General features: G+C 31.5%; 1 protein-coding gene across 1 annotated transcript in view; it reads left to right on the forward strand.

Annotated features, from left to right (window-relative positions):
- Obsc (Obscurin) overlaps positions 1-24,084 on the forward strand; it is a 156,346-nt gene that overhangs the window by 16,229 nt on the left and 116,033 nt on the right. The window contains exons 2-3 of the mRNA XM_088228826.1: positions 14,923-15,031; positions 18,844-18,914. Of these exons, the coding sequence (XP_088084952.1) occupies positions 14,986-15,031; positions 18,844-18,914 (117 nt within the window). The 5' untranslated portion in view covers positions 14,923-14,985. The remainder of the gene's footprint in view (positions 1-14,922; positions 15,032-18,843; positions 18,915-24,084) is intronic.

Raw genomic sequence — 24,084 nt, forward strand, 5'->3', positions numbered from 1 at the left:
TGGTGACAGATTAATAACTATTTTGCAACATTTCTTTCGTAAATCATACCATGTTCACTCGTTTACTGTTGCCAACGAAATAAAAGTACATTTTTACCCAAAAATCACAACTCTCACTGAGTTTTAACTTTCGTTGATTTTAGTAGCAATTTTGTATTTTATATTTTTTTGTAATATTTCCGCATCCTAAAAATGAAACGATTTTGTTTTTTTTCCAAGAAAGAGTATAAGAAAGCAATTTTCTGTCTCGGCAGGTTTTGTCTTATTAATATTTGTAAACTGTACGTACGCGCTTTTAAATGTGTTTAGGTGGTTCTAGCTTCTTTAAAAGACAATTTATCAACAACAAGATAGAGACGCCAATGCTGGATATCTTTATTGTGTAAAAAAACCCTTGTTCTAGTGTTTTAATCTAGGGAAGAAATACGGGAATAGGTAAGTACGAAGAAAAGTCAGACCGCGGATCCTCTTGAACGTCTGTGCATATTCCATTCTATAATTACTTTTTTTAAAAATTTAATACATGAAATAGCCATACACATAAGGATAATCTCTTTGAGAAGGAAATGTAGAAGTTGCGATTGTTTCACTCACCAGGCAAGTCCTGAATACACTCATTTTTTTTTCTTCAATCAGTTAGTTTAATCAACAATAAGGATTTTTGAAATCTTGATAACTGCCTTGTGGGTTATATCCACAATGTACTGTTATTAATTTGTGCATTATTACAGTCGTTGTTTTTATTTTTTATATTTTATTTTAATTTTTATAATTTACTTGCATAACGCACAGCTATAATTTTATTATACAATATATACATAAACATAACTTAATAAAAAAGCTAATTACAGGTTTTCACAAGAAGCAGCGCAGAAAGATAATATATTCTCAAAAATAATAAGCAGTAAACTAAATTAATCCAAGATTGAAAATATATCGTCGTCGATATACATACCGTCGGTCGGTGTACTGCAATACCGCATAAGCTTTTTTTCTTTAAGAAAAGAGCCTAGATAGTTTTTAATTATTTCTGTTTTTACACTAAAGATGGTTTTTCTGATACTCCAGCGGTATTTTTGGTTGATTAAAAAATATATATTAAGAGAACGATTTTGAGGATCTCTTGCCAAAAAATTCAATTGATGGTTACGCGGTATTACAGTATCACCGACGATATTGCTCTGAAAGTAAACATCGCACGTCATTAATATATATTTTTTAATGAATATGTGCTTAATGATTTCGTAATGAGGAAGTTCAATGATTAAAAAAAAACTTAATAGACTATTAAATTAGGCCAAAAATAATTTAATTTTTATGTATTGTATTATCAGCGCTATGATTTTTTAAAGTTTTGTATTTCTGAAATCACTCCTCGTGTGACGTGTAAATTTCCCTTTCGCTTCTTCTCAGTCAGCTCTGTCGGCTGGTCCGTTGACATACCGTTATTCGGAAATCTTTCCAAACTATCTTATCATCATTCGTATAAATTATTGAAGTCGTTCAAAGTAGTTAGTTTTTATTTAAATATTTTTTATTATTTATTTCGTACATTTTCAAGAAACTTTGCCGTGTAATTTATTAGTACTATCAAACTAGGTAATTTTTTTATTTTTATGAATCGTATTATCAACACTATAATATTTTAAAGGTTTATAATCAAATGTCAAAACATTACTCCGCCCGTGACGTCACGAGTTGACGTTGGTGAGTTGTGCTGCCATTTAAATGTAGAACCCATTAGCTGTCAAAATATACTAAGTGGAAAAAATGGCCACCCTGAAACCGGAAATCTATCACAACACTTAACAATGCTATTATTGTAAATTACAAATGCGTAAATAATTATTTGAATATACAAACATAAAAAAATATACTAAAATTAAATTACTTCCTTTTTTTACTAAAAATAATAACATCAATGTTTAACTGTTGTCAACTCATCAGTTTTATTGGTATGCGAGTACCTGGTCGAGTTACCCGATAATACACTATTCTACTGCGGTCAATCATCGATTAATTACAGCGCGAATTCACCAGGAGCTCAATCACAAATAACTATCGACGTGCTTAAAAACATGTTAAGCATTTGAGCGATCACAATGAACAATAATTAACATGCTTAAGTTATCGCAGTTATAAGTCAACGCTCGTGTCGGTTTGTTTTTTGTTTTCATCGTAAATAAATACAGTTCACTGGCGAAAACTCGGCGTTTACTATAAAAAATAATACAATATTTGCAAAATAGTAAGGATTATCTAACACAAAAAAGTGAAAATTAAATTACAATTACTATGGCGACTGCTTTTCATGACACTTGGCTTGCCAACCGCCGACTAAATGCAATGAATAGCAAGATAAATAATAAATAAATAAATAAAAATAGCCGTTTTGGAATATTTTCCATATTTACACTGGTGAAATTCAAATATCTGATTGCGCAGCAGGATTATACGTCGCGAAACGTAAATATTTGGACATTCAATCGGTGTTCACAGATATTGCATTGTGATCGCGAATACGATAAACAGCCATAACGAAAAATTGTTGTCGCGTCGCTTATTAGTGCGTCGATAGTTATTCGTGATTGAGCTACTGTAGTACGGATATGTACTTTCGAACCAATATGCTTACAACTTCGATTTCTAAAACCAATATATTATGTTTAATATCAAATAGAACTTAACATTCTGTTTGTTTTGTATTATTTTTATTATGTACCTATCAGCTTTAAGTTTTTTAAGTCTATTTCTTTATTTCCATATTTTATTTTTTTATCATAAAAAAAAATATTTTACAGCTTCTTTATGTTTTTCCAAACCAACTATATTTCCAAACACTGTTTTTTCTGTGTACTGTATTTTAAAAAATGGTTATTTATATTCTCGTGTTTTAAATAACTCTTATGTGCGGGAAAAAATAATAAAATAAAAATATTAAATGATTGATTGCTTATTGTTCACAAGAACTTATTACGTTTCAAAAAAGTTCATTTTTATTTAATCTTTTTTTTTCCATACATTTTCGAGAAACTTCCCTGCACAATTTAGCTGTCAAATTTTTACCGCGTGTAAGAGAACATTTTTTATATCCAATTTCCCGTAGCACTGAACTTCCTCATTGAATCAGAGGGTATTTGTAACAAAATAATTTGATTAGTTATTCGCGACATTTTTGATCAGATTCAAAGTCATGTTTCAAATGGTAACACATGTACTTGACAAATTTCTTTTGTATTTCAATACAATTTTTTTAATAGTTGTAACGAATCGCGGTAGAAGGATAAATTCATCATCATCATTCCATGTCCGCTTCCTATTTGGAGCATATGGTGTCCACGAAGATCCTCCAAGCATCTCTGTCGGCGCCAACACCTGTGCATCCTCCCAAGTCAGGTTCGCGTCCCGTAGTTCTGACACGGACTGCCAACAAATAGTCAGCAGTGGACGTCCAGAACGTCGAGAACCCGACGCCTTGTAAAGTAGGCAAGCGTGGTTATGGCTCTCAGGGGGCATTCGCAGCACATGGCCAAGCCAACCGTATCGCCTCCGCTTGATGACAGTTGTCACCGGAGTTTAATCTGTCAGTTCTCTTATTACTTCATTTCTTACAAAGTCGAACCTTCGCTCTCCCAAGATTCTTGTGAGACATCTTTTCTGCCGTCATAATAAAAAGGACGCTTCTCACATTTTTTTCTAAAATGAGTTAAACACATATTCGGAATCAGGAAAATAATACGCATCTACTAAAAATACATCTATCTTCTTAAAATAACCACAACCCTATTATTTTCACTAATATATGAGACTAAACTGCAAAAAGTCTTGAGGATTACTAAACATAAAAGGCTGTTCTGACTTATATAATTATTAAAGACTGATTAAACTATTTATTTTTTCTTCTATTTCGTTTTTAAAAACATCTGAGATGAATTAACCTACTCGTTTTCAATTAAATTTAAGATCTGCTGGTAATTTCGAAGTTAATTGATTATTAAGTCGGCGTTACTAGTTTGAAAAACAGTAAATGGCCAGTAACGTCTATTTGATTTAGTTGAGTAGAATCAATAATTGGCATATTAACACTAGAAAAGAAAGACGTTTACTTAATTACCAAATAAAAATGGCGTTTCTAGCTAGAAACGTCTTTTCATTGAAGTATAACCTATTTTCTTGTATTTTATTTTACTAAAAAGTGTATGTATTGTATTCTACTTAATTGTATGTATGTAATGTATTCCGTATATCTACTTAATTTTTATAGTATTTTTCACACAGCTAATTTTTCAATCTCCGAGTTACAAAATATTTATTTTCTCCGTTTTTCGTAGAAACGTCCTTCTTTCTTATGACGGCAGTATTCTCGAAAGTCAAAAATTTGCTGCCCTAGTCAGGCCCTAGTGAGGTGCCACGATTCGCATGTTACACGGATAAATTAATATTTTTTTTTTAAATATTTGTAAAGGTGGAATTAGTATAGGCATATTCTATCTTCCCGATATTTTTTTGTCGTATTGAAATTTAATTACTTTACTCCAATATTTTTCGAATCCTTCAAATTTAATCACAACGCGCGCTACTCTGTTTTTATTTTGGCGCCTGGGATAGGTAATAATTTATCCAATAATCAAATAGACTTATTTTTAGCAGCTTCCACTTGACCTATTAATCCCGCGTGTTTCTTCTATATTAAGAAAAGATTTAATAACCCTCGGAATATTTAATACTTGTGTAAGATTTTAGTTCGCATTTCTTTAACACATTTTGTAACCCTATACCTCTCTGTATGAATACCAAGGCTTTTAAAAGGTTTTGCAATCAATTTGGAAATTAAGAAAAAAAAACGTTCTTATGATTTAGTCAAATATATCAATGTTGCGACCATTTTGAACGAGTTGTAACTATTAGAAAATGGGAATCAAGTTAGGATAGAGTGAGGTTCGTTCCTCGAACGTCTGATCCGTGACTTCGCGACGGGACCACACGGGATCATGTCCAATCAATTTAATCCTAGTAAATAAAAAAAATCATCCCTCGCAGCCTCGATCCAATGAAGTACATTTTTTTCATTTGAACTTTATTTATAAACCCTTACGGATTACACTTATTTAACAAAATATTTTTTCTTTTTTAAATCACATTCTTTTATTTATTTTATTAAAATTTATAATGTTTTTTTAAGATCTTTTGTAAAGGAGTCTTTATATAATTTTGTATGGTAGTTTATTGGATAATTTCAATCAATTATAATTTTTATTATTATTATTTACTTCTGGATAACCTTATTTCAGCACAATGATACCAAGACTACCAAATAACATAATGTTTCTTTAAGCAGGCGGCCTCCGTAGTGTAGTGGTTAAAACGCTTGACTCACAAAAAAAAAGCAGCTTTTCTCTTTCGGTAAAGAGGCATTTTTCCTCGTATGTGGGCAATGCCATCCCAGATACGATCAACGGTATGTGGTGGGCATAGACAAGCTGTCGAGTTTAATCAAAATTCTTTTTTAGACATCTTTAATTTTTGCCATCAAAGTATACAAAACCTCGCCTCATAAATCTGCATTGAATTTGAATAAATTTGGTTTATTTTTATAGACAGAAAACACCGCTTTATTTCGCTTAAGGTCAACTAAGCCTATTACGCTTCTAAACATAATGAACTCCAAATCATTGAATAATTTTGACATTTCTGTAACACGGTTAGGCGCCACGGATCGCATCACTTCGCGAAAATTATAATGGTTGTATTACAAGGATCAGAAAAAGAAATATGTTTACCCCGGAAACTGTTGCGTCGTGAAGTACACAAATTGATTAAAATTTTGTATTTGGATGCCAAATTTTACATCACGTTCTAATTTTAATTGAATTTTTCTCTCAGTTTCGACGCGGGCTTACAAAAACTACGTAAAAATAAAAAAATGCCTCGCACGCATGTCCAGTATAAAGCGCATATCGTGTATTTATTTTGTAATTCTTAAAACGCTTGTATCAAATCAGAAAATGAGCCTTGTAAAATAAAAATTAAATTGATTTTGCAAATGTAGCTACAAAATTTATATGTACACGCTGTGTAACATTCACCATTTCGGCGTTTAAATGTCTATAATTCTTTAATTTTTCCTTTTTTTAGTGTGTAATCTCAATTGATGTTATCAATTTTATATGAAGTACCATAACATTACAATTGGATTTTTTGTAACTGAATTGAATACAAGTAAACACATGTTTTGCTGTCACATGTAACATGGTCATGAGGAAATATGACAGTAAAAACGACAGTATCCGACATAAGCCTTCCAATTAGAAATCACGGTTTATGTAATTTTCGTTTTAATCAGTAACTCGTTTATTGAGTTTTTTTGTGTGAGCGAAATTGATAGGAAGACACTCGGTCTTTAAAACGTTTTCCGGGTATGTGGAGGGACTGCTTTCACTCTTAAAGTTTGAGTAGTTATCTGCAATATGGTCATAATTGTCTAAGTATGATAATATTCGGTTTAGGCCTTTCATACAAAACGCTATCACTGAAGAAGTGACAAAAAAATCAACAGTGTTAAATTTACATAATTCGCAATTATTTTTTTTTAATAAGTAAATTTTTGACAAAAAAAAATTCTGAAATGTTTTTTTTTGGAAAAAAATAATTCTAGGTTTTTATGATTTACCCAAATATTTAATTTTGAGGGCTTTTTTCAACGAGTTGTAAATAACCCACTATTAGAAAATGGAATCAAGTTGGGGTAGAGTGGGATCCGAACCACGGACCATTGGTCTGTAAGTCCGAGACACTAGCCACGGAACCACAACCCGACTATGATCAAAACCAGTAAGATTTTGTTGGTATTAAATACGGTTTCAGTCTTGTGAAGGGAGTGATTTTTATAAAGTTAAACATTTACATAATAATAATATTGTATAATAAAATTAAGATATATTGCTTATTCTATTGATGAGATTTCTTTGCCAGTTTTTTGATTCGTTTGATACAGCCATAATTCACGGGGATATGGCATTTCTGAGTTATAAAGTTGAATAGATGAGTGTAGTATATATGCAGACGCGGGCTTCCATCAGACGAAAGCGTCGCGACGCTCAGTGAGCCGACTGCTCGCGAACGACAATACACGCTGTGACACACGAATCGTGCTGCAAACGTCAAATTCCGTTGACCTTAATATATTTTTGACAACATCGCATGTACTGGGATTATCTGTGAATTTCTTGACGAGTTTAACGGTAAATAATTAATCCAATAGAAAAATAATTTATGGCCAAATCAAGTTGATTTCAGTTTTTATACGCGGGGTTTTTTTTAGTGCTAAGATTAAAATAACGTGACGTGTTTTCAATTCAAGTAAACTAAATTAAACTCTCGTAATCTATTCGGAGTGCTGTAGTGGAAACAATGAATGCTTTCATGTTTAATTTTAAAACTTGATATTTATGTATTATATTATAACATGTTGTTAATTATGGAATATTTAAAATGTGTGTATACACAGTGAAAACAATACTCTTAACTACATCAACTTGAGTTTATAGTTGAAAAATATTTTCAACAGTAATATATTATGACCCCTTTAAACATGCTGTTATGAAAGTAATTATCTAGTTTCACCTGATAGATCAGTTCGAACACTTTGTACTATTCTGCAAATGGTTAAACATCAACCTGTATTGAAATCTTTCAAATATTGATTTTTGTGAAGTGAAAGTGTGTTATTGGTAATTTTATAATTATTTGTCATCAACATCATCCTTTCCCAATCCACGCCTAATGGTTTATTGGGCAGTATGTATTTCGATAATTTGTTATATAAGTTTAAGTTAAATTATCAATCTTACGCTTTAGGTGACAGTCGAGAGATGTTGCAATATTGCAATGCAAAAATACTTTTTAAGGTAATCGAATACGAAACCGCTTACGTAGCAGGCAAACTCGCTGACCACTAAACTACGAGACGAATGAGTCATATTTTACAATAGTGAACATTTTTGTGTATTTTGAATAAACATAAATACAATCTACAAATTTTAACTTACGAATATATAAAACGCGTGTTGTTATATATTTTTGCCCGTGTCCGGGTAGATAAAGAATACAGTCATGGATGTTAAATATAACCATAATACTAGACGAAGATTTCGAATTCAGGTAAACATCTTTAAAAGGGGAGATGATTCCGCCCTGAAGTGCCTACCATTTTTTAGGTCCCATTGAGATGAAAAATTGATTTTGAAGTTGGTTTTCCACTGCAATATTTCACTGTCTCCGTACTGGCACCCGATGCGTAAGTCAATCACCTTACCTTCATGTGACAAAATATCAAGTTACACTTCATTTAGTGTGCCTATTACCTTCTAATGCAGTTCCCTATTCACCATCGGGTGTGAATAAGAGGATGGTGATGATGATCCTCGTAAACCTACGCAAAGTTCAATTTGGTTTTATAAGTAATTATTTTTACAGGACGTTAATAAAATGATAATTTAAAAATGTGTTTCAAAATAGTCATACGGATATTCATATTGGCCTGACTCCAGATGAAGTTCTTTTTAAATTTTCCGGAAACATAAGTATTTTCACGGGTCCAGGGATTGATATTTTTCATCCAGATCAATTTTATAAGTTATCGACTTTTCCGATAGGTGCCTCACGTCAAGAGTGGGACACGATCGACACTATTAGCTAATTTAAATATCACAAAATTGAACCGGTGCCATCTGCTAGGTCGGATTCTGTACAACACTTCAATTTGAGATATAAAAAACAAATGGACTTCGAAACCATATTTTTACAATTCGGTTATTTTTATTAGGTGTTAGCATTAAGTTGTGTCTGTTTTTTTCCAAAATGAAAAGAACAATATAGCACAACAAAAAAAAGTGCAACAAATTAGTCAATAATGTGTTCTCGTCATTGACATATTAATACATATAGACATTCCTAGAGCCCTAAAACTAAAAAAAAAAAATATATATATATGACACTCAACGCATGTCCAAACGCTCAGTCATGTTCGACCGCCAGCCAGGCGTGACGTTTAGAAACGAAATTGAAATGCCTGCTTGTGTCATGAAAGCGTGTAAAAAACCTTTCGAAAGAACATTGTAAAAATAATTGTGTAACTTTTTATTGGTAAATATTTTTTCATGGGTGATTAACAAAGCTTAAAATAATAATTATTCAAAAATAAAACATATTTTTTGTAAACGTCAAACTACGCCTGGTGGCGCAATTACGAAGTTCTTAGTAACAGGTGATCTGAAAAGAATAAATTTTTAAAATAAAATTAAAGTGACTTAATATTATTTTGCGTTCCCCAAAATCCAGTGATAATAAATTAATTGGTCGAAATTATAAGGAATTTGAGGAAAGGATCTGATTGGGATCCAAAAACTAATGTTGATTTTTAACATTGAAATACTAACTTTTTTATATACCCAAAATTACTATCCTTAAATTGTTGGTAGTATATGCATGGTCGTTGAATGCAACCCTGGTATAAATAAACAAACATAGTAAGTATGTGTACGTTTTCGTGTCATTACTTTTTGAAATATTTTATTCTATAGGGCGTGTCTATGCATTATATGTCGATGTTTAGAGCAGAAAAATTTCTTTCAAATGACGAATGAATAGTGGTCTTTTGTAAATTAAGAAAAAACGTACATAACTTTTTTTACATGCTTGCGTTATATGCGACCGGAAACCGAATAATGAAATCGTTTTTTTTTAAGGATCAACCCGCTCAGCCTCTATTTAGCGGAAGAAAAAGAGAGATAGAGAATTATATATTTTATTCTATAGGAAGAAAGTTACGAAAAATATACCACAAAACCCGTACAAATGAATAAAATATCTTTCTTGGATTTATTCCTGCAACTGGCGGGAAACGAACCCGCGACGTCAGTTTTAAAGTTGGCAGTCTAGCCGACTGCACCACGGCACCTGTCTATGATAAATATAAGAATACAATATTTTGATTCTATTAGAATAAACGACATTTTTCACCTTTTACGTATAAGAAAAAAATGCACCAGGTAAAATATACACACGAGTAAATAGAGAAAGAATAAAATGACATTTAATTACAAATTCTCAAGGAGTGTAAAGGATAAATAGTATACAAAATATAAGAAATGGAATAAACAGATACATTAACAAAATGCAAAGAGAAACAGTTCAATTTCAGTAGGAAACTCCTTAATGGTTTTCCGAATGTCTTTTAACTGTTTACCATATTTATGTACAACATATATGTTTTTAAAAAATATTTTTTATGTTTCTGAACCTATATTTGTGGTGATATATTCATGTGTCTGTGTAAACTAATTGCTCGTCCCATCTCAACACAAGACTTTTAGTCTCATGGAGTTGGGACTTATGTCTCAAATAATGTACAATAAACTTATGTATGTAAATAAATCAAATAAAAAATGCAATCTGCCAGTGTTACTTCAGATTATTGTTTTTTTAGCATTTCAAAACTATAATTTGGTGAATGAATCTACACCTCGAAAAAGAACTCTCGACTATAATTGACGCGTGGTCAGCGCGTTTGCCTACGATATATATATATATATATATTTTAATATGCTTAGTTTAATAGTTTATTTTCAAATGAAAAAAAAACCACTGACCATCCTCATTATTTATTCAGTTCATTTCATACAAATTTACGAGTATATGAAAATCTCGTCCGGCGAAATCAATGAAAATGAATGTTCAAGTAAATGACAACAAAAACCTACAGATATTTTTTTGTTGGATTTACATCTTTCTTTAGCATTAAGTAAACTTTTTGAAATTAACATCTTTGTAAAACTTTTCATTTTGCATATAGCCAAGGCGTTTTTAGCATTTTCGCTTATATTTACGTATAATTATCTGCGTTCACCTATTGCATACAGAAATAATTGTTCGTTTATAGTAAACATTACTTGTTTTACTTTGAGTAATTAAATATTTAAAAAAACTATATATGTGTCAGCAGTTACGCAGACGGTATGCCTAATTATTACCTTATTTGCATATTTCGCTCCCTCAAATCATATATAGTCGATACAATAAAAGTTTATTTAGAACATCCGTGTTGCCAATGTAACGAAAAAAACCTGTATTTTGATTAAAAAAAACTATAACACATTCAACATATAACGTCCGATTTTACAAAACCCTGTTGTGATTTTATCTTCCAATATCATAGTGATCAGTGAGTTTTTTCACTTGTTCTTAATTTGACTTGAAATATTTACAATATTTATTTAATAAAATTTTATCTGGTGAGATTATTACACGTTACACATGATAGTTACTCATCAGTTGCAGGCGTATCGTCTGCCAAGAAGTCAAGGTTTGACAACTTCACGTGAATAGTGGATACTGAATACTGACCACGTTCACGCCCATACTATAGGCGACACGGTCACTTGTACAATCAAGGTTTCTCGAACCGAAGTATTCCACCAGTTTTTCACGAAAATTTTCATACCAGTTGTTATTAATATTTGAAACATTAACTTTGCGGTCTAACATTTCAATAAATGTTTGTAAATATTTATGTATGACCACTTATCGAGTTTACCCCGATGGCTCCTGTAATGGTAGCTGAAACGTCGGAACGAATACAACTAACACGTAATCATCCGAAAGAGATACATATTTCCATATTATTTACTTTTGAGCCTTAATTTTTTGTAAGATTTTAACTCCCGCATCTTTATTAGTCATGTTTAAATTGATCTGGTGATTTCCAGTTCAGAGAAATTGTTATTTTAGAGACACTTCATGTGTTCTTCAACACTAATATGAAAATATCTTTATGTTCTTCCAACGTTAACCGAAGGACAAGAATGGCATTTTAATTAGTAAACACCAGAATTATATTTAATTAAAGACGCCCGAGTTATTTGATTGATCAAACCGATACACATAATATTTAAATCGGTAAGTGGTTGTATACAAACATTTATTATTAGTTATTTAATTTTCTTGCTCGTTAAAATCCAACTAACATTTTGGTTTTGTTACATTCAAATTGATAAATTTTATCATTCTTGTGACATCTAGTAGATACTGATTGATTTGTATGTTCGACATTTTACACGTAGGTTTATATTTTTTTGCTTTCAAATTTAAATATATCGATAAAACTCACAGTTAAAAGTAATTTTAATATTAAGTATCAATTAAATTTCTTGGGTTAATTTAACTTTTTTTTATTGACAAAAGAAGTCTTATTTTTTTTTAAAGCCCTAAGTAGACGAAAGCGCTTGTTGGTCAGTAAGTAAAATAATAAAATAATTTTAATTGAATTTAACATCTTTTATTTTTATTATGATTATAATCGGATTTAAAAACAGGATTGCTTATTTACAATAATTTTTCATTTCAGACAAATAACATTTATAAGGATTTATAAAGCAAATCAATGATTTTAAAAAACGTGATATAAGAGGATAATACGAATACTTTTTTTTTGTTTGGTATAATTATACCATAATAAATCTTTGTACTGACTAATTTTGCTATAAATCAATCAAACTTCCTAATTTAGTTTTACTTGTTATTTTAAAAATAAAAGGTAAATTTGTGTTCGTATGATTACTTTTTTTTCAATTTTAGAGCCATTTTCACTAAGCTAAAAATAACTCACCATTAGAAAATGGGAATCAAGTTGTCGTAGAGTTGGCTGAAAACCTCGGATCTTTGATCCTCGAGTTCGCGACATGAGCCACAGGACCACAACCCGGTTTAATAACCATTAAGTGCCTTCCCAAAGCAAGCATCTAAGGGAAGACAATTCTTGATGATTTATAAAAATCATGTCAAATGAATTCCAGTATATTAAAGATTTTTTTTAAAAAGACAGCAAAAAACGAGCGCTTTGGCTATGTAGATTATTTGGACTTAATTTAACCTTTTTCGGGCCCCGATAACAATGGAATGTTAACAAAGTTATTTTCAGTTGTCTATAAAGTTAATTCATATTTTCTGTACGAAAATGTGTATATATTTGTTTAATGATTTGAATTATCTCCGTAGTTTACCTGTAGTTGAACATATGGAAAAATACATAAACGGATATTCAATTTTTCGTGCAGAAAATTCGGTTTTACTTTATAAAGAACTGAAGATAGCTCTCCTAACTTCCCGTTGTATTACGGCTTTCAGGCCCCGATTACAAATGGGCGTTAACAGAGTTACGTACCATCGACTGTCTATAAAGTGAAATCAAAATGTTTGTACAAAAATGTGTATATTTGTATAAAAATATAAAGTATGTTTGTCGGTAACCTGTAATTGAACATGTTTTTAAAAAAAAAGTAGACGTTCTATTTTTTATACAGAAAACATCATTTTACTTTGTAGATAAAATTTAAGATAACTGTTAACTTTCCCCTTGTAATATGAGCCTCGGTCACCTTGAAGAAATGCAGGAAAAATTATTATGTGTCCTTGTTTTTATTTTTCCCTTTTTTTATAATTTCTTTTTCTTTTCTTATTTTTCCCCTTATTTTTCATATTTTCACTCCTCTTTTTTCGTAATCCTCTTTCTGTTTCCTTCCAAACTCCTTATCTGATACTCACATTCCTTACTTAATTATCTAAAATGTTATAGAATTATTTGCAAGTAATTCGAGTAGGTTTTATCTTTTTTTTCTTGCGGTGCCTTGTCAGGTCCCCCCGACGTTGGCGATCACTACAGCGGAAGCATCTCGGTCGTGCACTACTCTTATACTCCGCAGCCAGGACAACTGCTTATCGGATGTACTCGCCACAGTGATTCCTGGGAAAAGATGACCAGAGTACTTTCCCGTTCCCTTCTCTGGTGGATTTTTCTGTCGGGGTTACCTTTCCTTAGCTGGTTGGTTCTGGTTTGGAGGCGCCAGAAACTCGCCTTTAGTCCTCTCGTTATCTGCTGTGATCACACCGTTATGAGTGTGATCCCATTGCCCAGGATTCTCGACGTGGACTCTAACGAGTAGGACTAGTCAGTAGTGTTGCCGGTGAAATGCAATTGGGCGTTCGCAGCATTTTATGGAATCACACCTTCCAGCAAGATGTGACTCACTGCGACCCTACTGACAGTTTGAAACTTTTACGACATTTACCCCTTATTTCATTATTTGACAGGTCTTATACGTACAAGCTATATCTGCCCATGAAGAACAGCTGTAATATTATAAAATATGAATGCTATAAAAAAGTGAAAATCTTGACCAATTTACAAAAGTCTATTTTTGCCTGGCTGGAAAAAATTGCTTTTAATAATAAGCCTACGAATTTACATTAATTTTGCACAAGAAATAAAATAAAAATAGTCAACCATAAATTAAAAGACGATTGATACTTAATTTCACAAATTCACAACATACGAGTAACTGATTTCATCGCTTTCGCAACCTCTTCGAGACTGGTATCTTTATTATAAAATTAAATCTAGGTATTTATAAAAATAAACAGTAATGATAAAGAATTCAGAATTATGTTATAGTAATTGAATTAAATTATTTTTGTCAAGGACCTTCTTACAAAGTGTTGTTTATTGTAAATACAAAATTTTACACTATGATTTTATATAAATTAGTTTAAATAGATATATATATTTTTTTGGCTCTTTATTACAATGAACTTCCATCCCGAATTTTCACTAAAAACATGAATGTTTTAAACCAAGAAGTTTGATTCTTTGTATCACAATAAGTAATTACGAATGTTTATTTTGATCAGATTTTAAAATTGTATACATATTTTTAGCATTAACTTTTTGGTCAAACATTTAATTTTTTCTCACTGCCCCCTCTTCATTGCTATAATCTCGTCATTATCAACAAAGCTGTTGGTAGATCCATTCACGGCCGTTGTCTGTACTTACACTTCACACTGTTCAAATGCTATGTTGTTTTGTAGCCACCATGACACTTCACAATCACAACTAGACTTCTGCACCTCTATTCTTGCACCAGCACCATCATGTTCACCACAAAGCAGCAGTTCCTCCAAACATGCACACAAACAGGTTGGTTGTAGAAACATTTAGTTTGTTGGTAGAACGTGCCTCCGGTAGTCCTAGAATGAGTTAACGCTTCTTTGAAACCCTCAAATGGGTGTTTTTAATGGCGCCCAACGTGGGGCCATTAAAAACGCTCAATTGGAACATTCAGCAAACTGTAGAACTTGTAGGTACACTTTACACATCTTTGCATCAGCTTCTTGCTTATCCCGTTTTTAATATTTAATCTTAAGCAGATTTCACACGAGGACAAGACAACAGATAGGACAATACTATCCTCTTCCAGCTCCGTGAAAAACTTCGATAGCGCGGGAAAGGACAGTGGGACAATATAGTCGCCGCGCGCGGTATGGTTGGAGAGAGGCGTAAACCATTTTCCTGTCAAAATAGCCTCCCAGTTTATCTCTAGGACGATGTCTTGGTCCATTGTCCGGTCCACCAGATTTTTGCTCACACTAAGACAACAGGTTAGAAGCTGGGACAAGGCATTGTTGTGTTGTCCTCATGTGAACTACGCATTAGACGTTTCTGATTAAGGTAACACTGTTACTAAAGTATTTTTTTTTATATAATGAATTACATGGGTTTAAATCTGTTACAGTAACGCGTTCACATGCATTGTGGCATTTTATAACATTCCAAGTATTAAAACCTTAAATTTAAAAAAAATAATTTTTAACCCGAAACACGCGAGTTAAATATTTTTATTTTTATTTTTAAAAATAATGACATTCAATTAACTCGATTAAAATATATTCTTCAATATTCTTTATTTAAATATTTTAAACGCTTATGCATTTAAAGAATCGGTTCACCAGTACTATTGAATGCTTTCGTAATAATGTTATATTTGTTTAATTACGATTCTTTTTTAACAATTCCATTTTAACTTTCTCGTTAACAAAATAAACAATAAATAAATTAATATATTAATACATAAATAACAATAAATTAAGCTACTTTCGCACCCATTAAATAAATTAACCTAGTGATTTATGTTTCGCCTTTTATCGTAAGCTTTTTTAGATAATAGATATCCAAAATATATTTATTTTTTCGTCATCTCACCATGAAATTTTTGAAATATTTCAACATATTTAAAGAAGTTTTACTATGTTTGTAATAGTTACAAAGTTTTTAGTTATATCACTAAAAATATTTATGAATAAAAGTCATTAACAGGTTCAATTAAATTCATAAAGTATGTAACACGCATGTGAAAATTTAATGTATTTGGTGATTTTTTCCTACAATAAAAATAATAGAAATAGGTGAAATGCAAGATTACGGTGAGATGACATTTGAAAGTATATCATTTTACTTGTATTATGCATTTATTTATGAAGGTATTTTGTAAGTTTCTTTTCTTATTTTTGTATTATACACACAAATTTGAAGAGTTGTGAAAACTTTGGTTTAAATCGATGTTCGCATTTCCCTGCTTTCGTTATGAATTAATTTGTGAATTGGTTGAACAATCATTTTTATGAGCCTTTAAAAATAAAAAGAACGAATATTACTATTTTTCATATTTAATGTTCGACCGTTAAATAACACATTTGTAGGAACTTTTGATCGGGAAAATGCATTTCAACATCACATAATAATATATGCATATATTTCGGGAAGTATATCTTACTCCAATCTGTTCTCGACCGTCGGAGACAGGTCTATTCCCATTCCAAGCTGACCCTCCCCAACTGTAAGGACAGTGATGGGTGACAGGGGACAATCAATGTCTGCCACTATCGTACCCTCCAGAAGTATAGAACAATAAAACAACTTCTTCTACGAAGAATAACTGCCGCTATTATCGTTTAACGTCCATACCATACCCAAACTGTTGGAAGGCTTCCAACAACGGTCAATCAGAAAGCCACTTCGTCTTCTGTATTTATGTGACGCCATATGCTATGCTCTGGAGTATCGATTTAAAAGATATCGCCAAAACAAATCGTAAATCAAATTATATTAGCATTTTGATTAGAAATCTCACAGTTTCGTTTGAACAAGATTCAACAATATTTTGATTGTATACAGATTACAATTAACAAAAAAGCTGTGGATTAAACTTATGTGAACTTTATCAGGAGAACCTCAATGCATCTCTATCGGCTGCCGACTCCTTTGCGTTTTCCGAGGTCAGGTTCTCGCCCCGAAGTTCTGACATAAACTGCCGACAAACAGTCAGCAGTAGACGTCCAGGACGTCGAGAACCCGACGCCTTGTAAAGTAGAAAAGCATGGTTATGGCTCTAAGGAGGCATTCCCAGCACATGGCCAAGCCAACCGTATCGCCTCCGCTTGATGACAGTTGTCACCGGAGTTTGATCTGTCCCGTCTCTTATTATTTCATTTTTCACAAAGATACATGGATTAATACCTCATCAATGACGGAAAAGTTTGAATAGGAAATAACAAATACTTACCTGTCATAGGTGGTAGAAGTTGACACTAACAAATGCCAAAAGTTCAAAAGTTATGCTTCACCGTGACAACATGTCCAGCTTACAAGGATTGAATGATCTAAAGTCTGCAGATCCAAATATCTGCGAAATTAAAGGCCGTGCTGATAAAAATACCAAACAAGTAAATAAACTAAATTTCAATGGATCAAAGCACCCAATGGTAACATGAAAAATTAGCGAGCGGATGAATTAGTGAAAAAAGATTCCAAAATTAGAACTCTCATTACCCACGACCATATTCCCATGTCATTCATTAAAAAAATTTTGCAAGATAAGGCATACAATACTTGGAACAAAAGATATTTATAAAGTGATGATACAGGCAAAAAAACGAAATTGTTTTTCGAAAATTGCCGAGATATTAGATACTTTTAGGCGGACTTACGAGCTAACATAAATATTTTTAGGCCATGGTGCTTTCCGAAAATATATCCATAGATTAAAAAAAAGGGATAATGATTTCTGCCCTTGCGATGGGCTTATCTCTCAGGACGTCCTCCATATATTACACGATTGTCCTATGTTTGCCGCCGAGAGGTTACACTGCAGATAAATGTTTCCCAAAATATGGCAATATTTTTACAGTCTGAAGACCTTAGTTATAAATATGAAAAATATAATTAATGAACGCTAGTGAAAAATAACTGTTGTCCAATACATACAACATACTGTAAAAAAAGCTTTGTATGCATGAGCAAAGCAATAAATAGCCGGAACAAGAGGGGGGGGGGGGGAAGTCTTAGGTTCTGGTCAACAGCTTTTTAGAATAGCCAATTAACTATGTATTGTGTTAGATTTCTAGTTTCCTGGAAGCCATGTTTAGCGTGTTTTCATACGTATTAGGTTCTCCTTTTAAATGTCAGCTCAACCCATCGACGGCAACTTGTGACATCAGGGGCGGAATAATTGAAAAATTACAAAACTTTAAAAAAATATTGCCATGATAATACGAACAAATATATTTTTTGGCTTAGTTTGATAAAAAAACAAAAATGATTAACAAATAATCAAAGTATGCAAAAAACCGCTAAAATTTCTCATTGCTTTTGACAATTTTATCGGGGGTTTAAATGTAATGTAGTGTTATTGGAATTTCATTTTTAACGCTCGTACAGCACATGATATTTTTTTTATAAATCACAATAGTTATTGTGACCTCACTGGGAATCCAACCCAGATCTCACGCACGTGAGGCAATTGTCTTAACCATTACACCACGGAGTCACCTCGTTTACTACATCGACAGCTCAATTGATTTTACTTTATGTTAAATACATAAAAACTTGGTGAACAATCAATTATTCTTGCATTTTTGGTCAGTTTTTAATTGCCATTTTTTTTACAATTTCAGAATTTGGCGAGCACCTGAGCCGTGTCATAGTGGCGGAGCTGCTTAAGCAGCTGGCCACAACCAAAATGGAGGTGAATAAAACACATTATTTGTATTCATTTAAGCTATCATCTCAACTTATTTAAAAAATGTTTTTAGATAAACAAAATTTTAAAAAAATACTTTAAAATTGCATAAAATCATATAATATTATCAGTCTGGAAATTGTAAGAGGGGTGAAACTAGTAATTGGTCCACAGAACTATGGGACTTCATTATTATTTAATCATATCGTTTTCCTAAATTGCACATTATATTATAGTATTGTGTACTATGTTATATTGACTTCTAAATTACAGAAGGCTAGATTTTTCAGGCATCTTTTCTTGTTGGGCGACGAGAAACTTTTATTTGTGTCTTCGGATACCACTTAGTTCATTTAGCCGGTACCCAAACCATTACCTTCACGCAGAGCAACAAAATTGAGAATTGACCGCAAAGTCTTAATTCAATAGTTATTTTAAACATGATTTGTATTTTCCTAGATTCGTTTTATTTTTACCGTTAAAATGTATTTATTACTAACGACGTTTTTCAGAAACAAAAGAGTTTTTTTCTACCGACGAATTACTGTTCGTCCTGAAAACTCGTGAAAGCTTTGAACATTTACGCCATCTGTTGGAGGCTACTAAAACCGAGAAGCTTCCAAGTCAAGAAGCTTCCTGTAATCTGTTTTGATATCTTGATTTTGAACAGTTGTTATACAAGCGTTACAAAGAAATTAGAGTGTAGGAATACAGATAATAAAAAGATACGGTCCGGAAAAAATAAAATCGATAAAAGCTATTCTGTCACAATTAACAATATTATTAAGTCACAATGCTGCTGGACAAGTAAACAATTGAATAGCTAACAATCCTGTAATCAAAAGTTAAATAAGTCACTTTGTACACACTAATGTTAGTAAATATTAGTATTTAACCACTTACCTACATTCGAGACGTACCCGTCTCTTTGTCAGGACACTCACTACACCAACATGCAAATACCAAAATACACCTTCGCCATCACCGTAGTATATATATATAGTATTTCCAAAAATACATAAATCACATTCAGATTTATAGAGATGCGAACGCTACCGTGTCTAAACATGCACTAAGCTTAGTTTAAAAAAAACATCTTGTATTGAAGAATTAATTAAGAGTCGAGAGGGAGGGGGTTTAAAGGATGAGTTACCCGATTGGTTAATTTTTAATTAAAAAAGAGGGCTGTACTGAAAACTTATTTCATTATTCATTAAGGGAATATAATTTTTTAAGGCTTTTTTAATGTGAAAAATCTCCATATTATTTCACCTAAGTCCTTTCTCATTATTTGAATATATTTTTTTTACTCCTTTATCCTTATCAAAATCGTGATTTAAAGTAAGATGATTAGCAAACTCTAAAAAATAATTAGTATTTAAACATCTCATGTGTTCTTAAATGCAAATATTGAAGTTACGTGACGTTCTCCCGATGTATCTCGATGGGCAAGAGCTGCATCGGAGTTGATAAACTCCTGAGTTGTCAAATATATCATTTTAATAAAACTAGGCTAAAAAAGTCGGCAAGTGGTTATATACTAATATTTACTAACATTAGTTAAAATGTTCGACCACAAAGTTAATGCTTTAAACATAAATAATACTTTATACACAACTTAATAATAATTAAAATACGCGCAAAAGTTAGCCACTTACCAACATTTTTAAATTAGAATAATATATAGTATTATTAACATTAACCTAAATTTTATCAATTTCGCAGGAAATAAAATTATATTTTTTTGTAGTATTTTCATAAATGAACTTTTTATTTTAATAATAACGACGTGGTCAAAAGTTAATTTTGATGATTGAATGACTTTTTTCAACTGGCAGCTATCGAAATACGATTAAAAGTGTAAGTGGCTGAAATTGTTTGTTGAAATTATTTGTTGAAATTATTTGCATCATTCATTGATATTAATTGATCTATTAAAACACATTGATTTGAAATTGTAAAAATGTAGAATCTTTCGTTTTAGTATGACAGTATTTAGATCAAAAATTCCCATATGCGAGTACCTAAATGATAGCAAATTTTATATCACATTGCGCTTTAGACTACCACGATTGGCAACCATTCGTTCCCAAACGAATCTTTTTATATATTTTTCATTTTAGAGCAATCATATAAAGATTAACAAATTACAACAGGGATGGAAAACTTAAAGTAGGGAATATGAAAGTCTGGGCATTTACAAGGCTTATAACCTGTCATTGGCTGGTTTAAGTGGCCACTTTACACACTGTGTAACATTCACCATCTTGCCTATGTTTGAACATCCATATGTCTTCAATTCTTCCGTTTGTTGATCTTAGTGAAGTTAAAGAGCTGAAACCCTTATTGTTGTGATGAGATTCATCCGACTGAATCATTTCACATATTAGGCGACGCCTAAAAAAAAATTTCCAATGTTTAAACTTCTCGGACCGGTTGGTTTTATTACAATATTTGTGCCTAGACTTCCATATTCCCTTCTTTAAAGTATTCTTCATCGCTGTTGTAATTTTTTAATCTTTATGACTCTCGAGGGGGTGAAATCCAGTCTTTTGTCTACAAACGTTTGGACAAACTCAAATATTATAATTATCTAAAGATCAATAGCACTGCAATTGGCGAACCGATGTGTTTTATGCGTGAAGAAAGCACTGTTTTATTTTACCTTTGCTAGTAAATTTATTTCACCTTTCAATGCTTTGTTTAATGAAACGTAAGCTCTTTTTAATGATGCGTAAAACGAAAACTGTGCTCGATGAAATCATTATCTGCAGTGATAGGTGTTTGTTTACACCTTTCAAATTGTCTGCAAGATATTTCCTTGCCAAATAGTAAACGGATGTAAAATTTGGATTTTGACTTTTCAAACAGTTAACCCACATTATCATATCTGTGTCTTTAGCTGTGTTGTAAACATATTGTAAATAATTGTACTCTTTATTTCCATCATAAAATATTATTTTTATCAATATTACATTTTATTGAAAGTGAAACCAATGTAACGTGGAATGCAAACAAAATAAAAAAATAATTGTAACATAAAAAGTAAAAAAATATGTACATTTTCACGCCGAATGATAGAAATAAAAAATTAATAGTTTTAAAAATTATACAGGTACCCAGCAATAAAATTAATTTACAAATGATATTTGCAGGATCCCATGAATAAAACAAATTAATTATATCAAAACGTAATTTGATTAAAAATTAATACGAGTCATATTAAGAAGTAAAATTAAATGAACATTAATAAAATTTTAAAAAAGTTAAGAAAGAAAGAAGAACAAAATTGTTATAATAAGTCTCACGACTAACTATTGGAACTCATGGGAATACAACATTTTATTACTTGTAAAAATGTAATAATTTAGAAATCAACCCTTAATCCATACCTCATAGTGAATTGAAATGCACTAAAAAATATAGTGTCTTACTATTTGAACCACAGATTTGAACAGTATTTTTTATCCACCTGGACACGGTGGCCACTTCAATTTATTTCTTTTATTTTTGTCTAAATCAAAATAAATCATTTGGTTTTAATTAAATGTTTTCCATTTGTAATATCTTTTTTGCGTGCGATATGTTTTTTGCCGGGGAAAATTGAAGTTATTCGGTGGTTATTATTTTAAATGCCAAGAGTCACATTTGATTACTGATGCGACGCCGACGTTTGAATTTTGGCATATACACAAATATACTGTTTTAAGTTATATCAGAAAAAAAATATTTTGGCTTAAAAAAATTATGCTTGTGAAATGCGTAATGTAAATAAAAACACCGCCTTTATAAGCCACGCTTACCTACAGTCTCGTTTTTTACGTAAACTGAATTATTAATTTATTTTTCACGTTATAATTTTGGTTACCACTTAGTCTAGAGGGACTTTTCGGTGGGACATTTTTTTGTAAACGGGTTTAATTACATTAATTATGAGGTACTGGAAGTTATTTTTGAGTTCTTTTAATATCGTAAATAATGATTTTCGGGATATTGTAGAACAATCTTGGTATAACGTAATTTAATGTTCGTTCTCTGAAGTAATTTGTGATTCGGGAAACCCTTATTTTTAATCTAGTTTTGTGTGTGGGGGAAACTCTTTTGTATATTCCGGATCAGTCACAAAGTCATTTTACCGACAGGACATCACATAATTGAAAAGACGCGAAGGTGTATATGCCGTCAAATGGTCGATATGAATATAAAACTATTGCTAAATACATACTGCTGTAGAAATTAAATATTTACGACCAAAATATTATTTCTAAAAACGACAAAAAACATAAACCCTGGTGTAAAAATATAAAATGGTTTGATTTAACAGAGGTTTAATATGGTCAAATTTTAAATTGCCTGAAAACCAGAAGTTTTGCGCCCTATAGGACAAACGGCACGTATTACGTTACCGTACCACACATGTACGCAATGTTTGTTAGAAGCGCATTTGGCGGTAATGACGTGCAACGTGAAAATGACGTGACACCAACTACGAGCCGTTCTGTATGTGCTGTCAATTGTTTTTAAATCCAAAAGTAACCTGTTTTTTATACATTGATAGTGACATCATTAGGATCATATAAATCCGCTCTAATTATTCAATACATTTATGACGTTATACACCGGGTGCGAACGACGATGGGATATATATGACGATATTTAATGTAGATTTAAATTTGTTGCAACAGAGACGAAAAACATTTTTGAAAGGGGAATTTATTTTATTTATTTATTTCATTTTATTTGGGATTTTTACAGCTATTACATAAACAAAATAATTAGAAAAATCTTAACAATACTAAAGCCAATTAAAAAAATCCACTGTAAATATAATGACACATAATATATAAGAAAAGAAGTTTAGTAATTGTATTTGTGTGACGTTTGTATTCATGTGTATGTGAATGTGTGTATGCGTGAATGAATGAGGGAGAGGATACATGTGCGTGTGGGAATGAAAGAGGGAGAGGGTGCGTTTGTATGGGTGCGTAAGTATGAAAATAATATATTTGCTTAAAACTTGTAAATTGTATTAAAAATGGTACAATAAAGAGCTTAGTAAAAAGTTAGAAACCTTTTTGTTAAAATTCAAATGACGAAATGATATAAATTGTTTTTTTTTTTTTTTTTTAAGTATGTTAAATTTCAAAACCGTATTCTGAAGAAAAAAAAAGCATTT

The sequence above is a fragment of the Micrasema longulum genome, unplaced genomic scaffold, assembly GCF_059751315.1.
Source record: "Micrasema longulum isolate JH-2025_06_02 unplaced genomic scaffold, ASM5975131v1 h1tg000611l, whole genome shotgun sequence".
In the NCBI taxonomy this organism is placed as follows: domain Eukaryota; kingdom Metazoa; phylum Arthropoda; class Insecta; order Trichoptera; family Brachycentridae; genus Micrasema; species Micrasema longulum.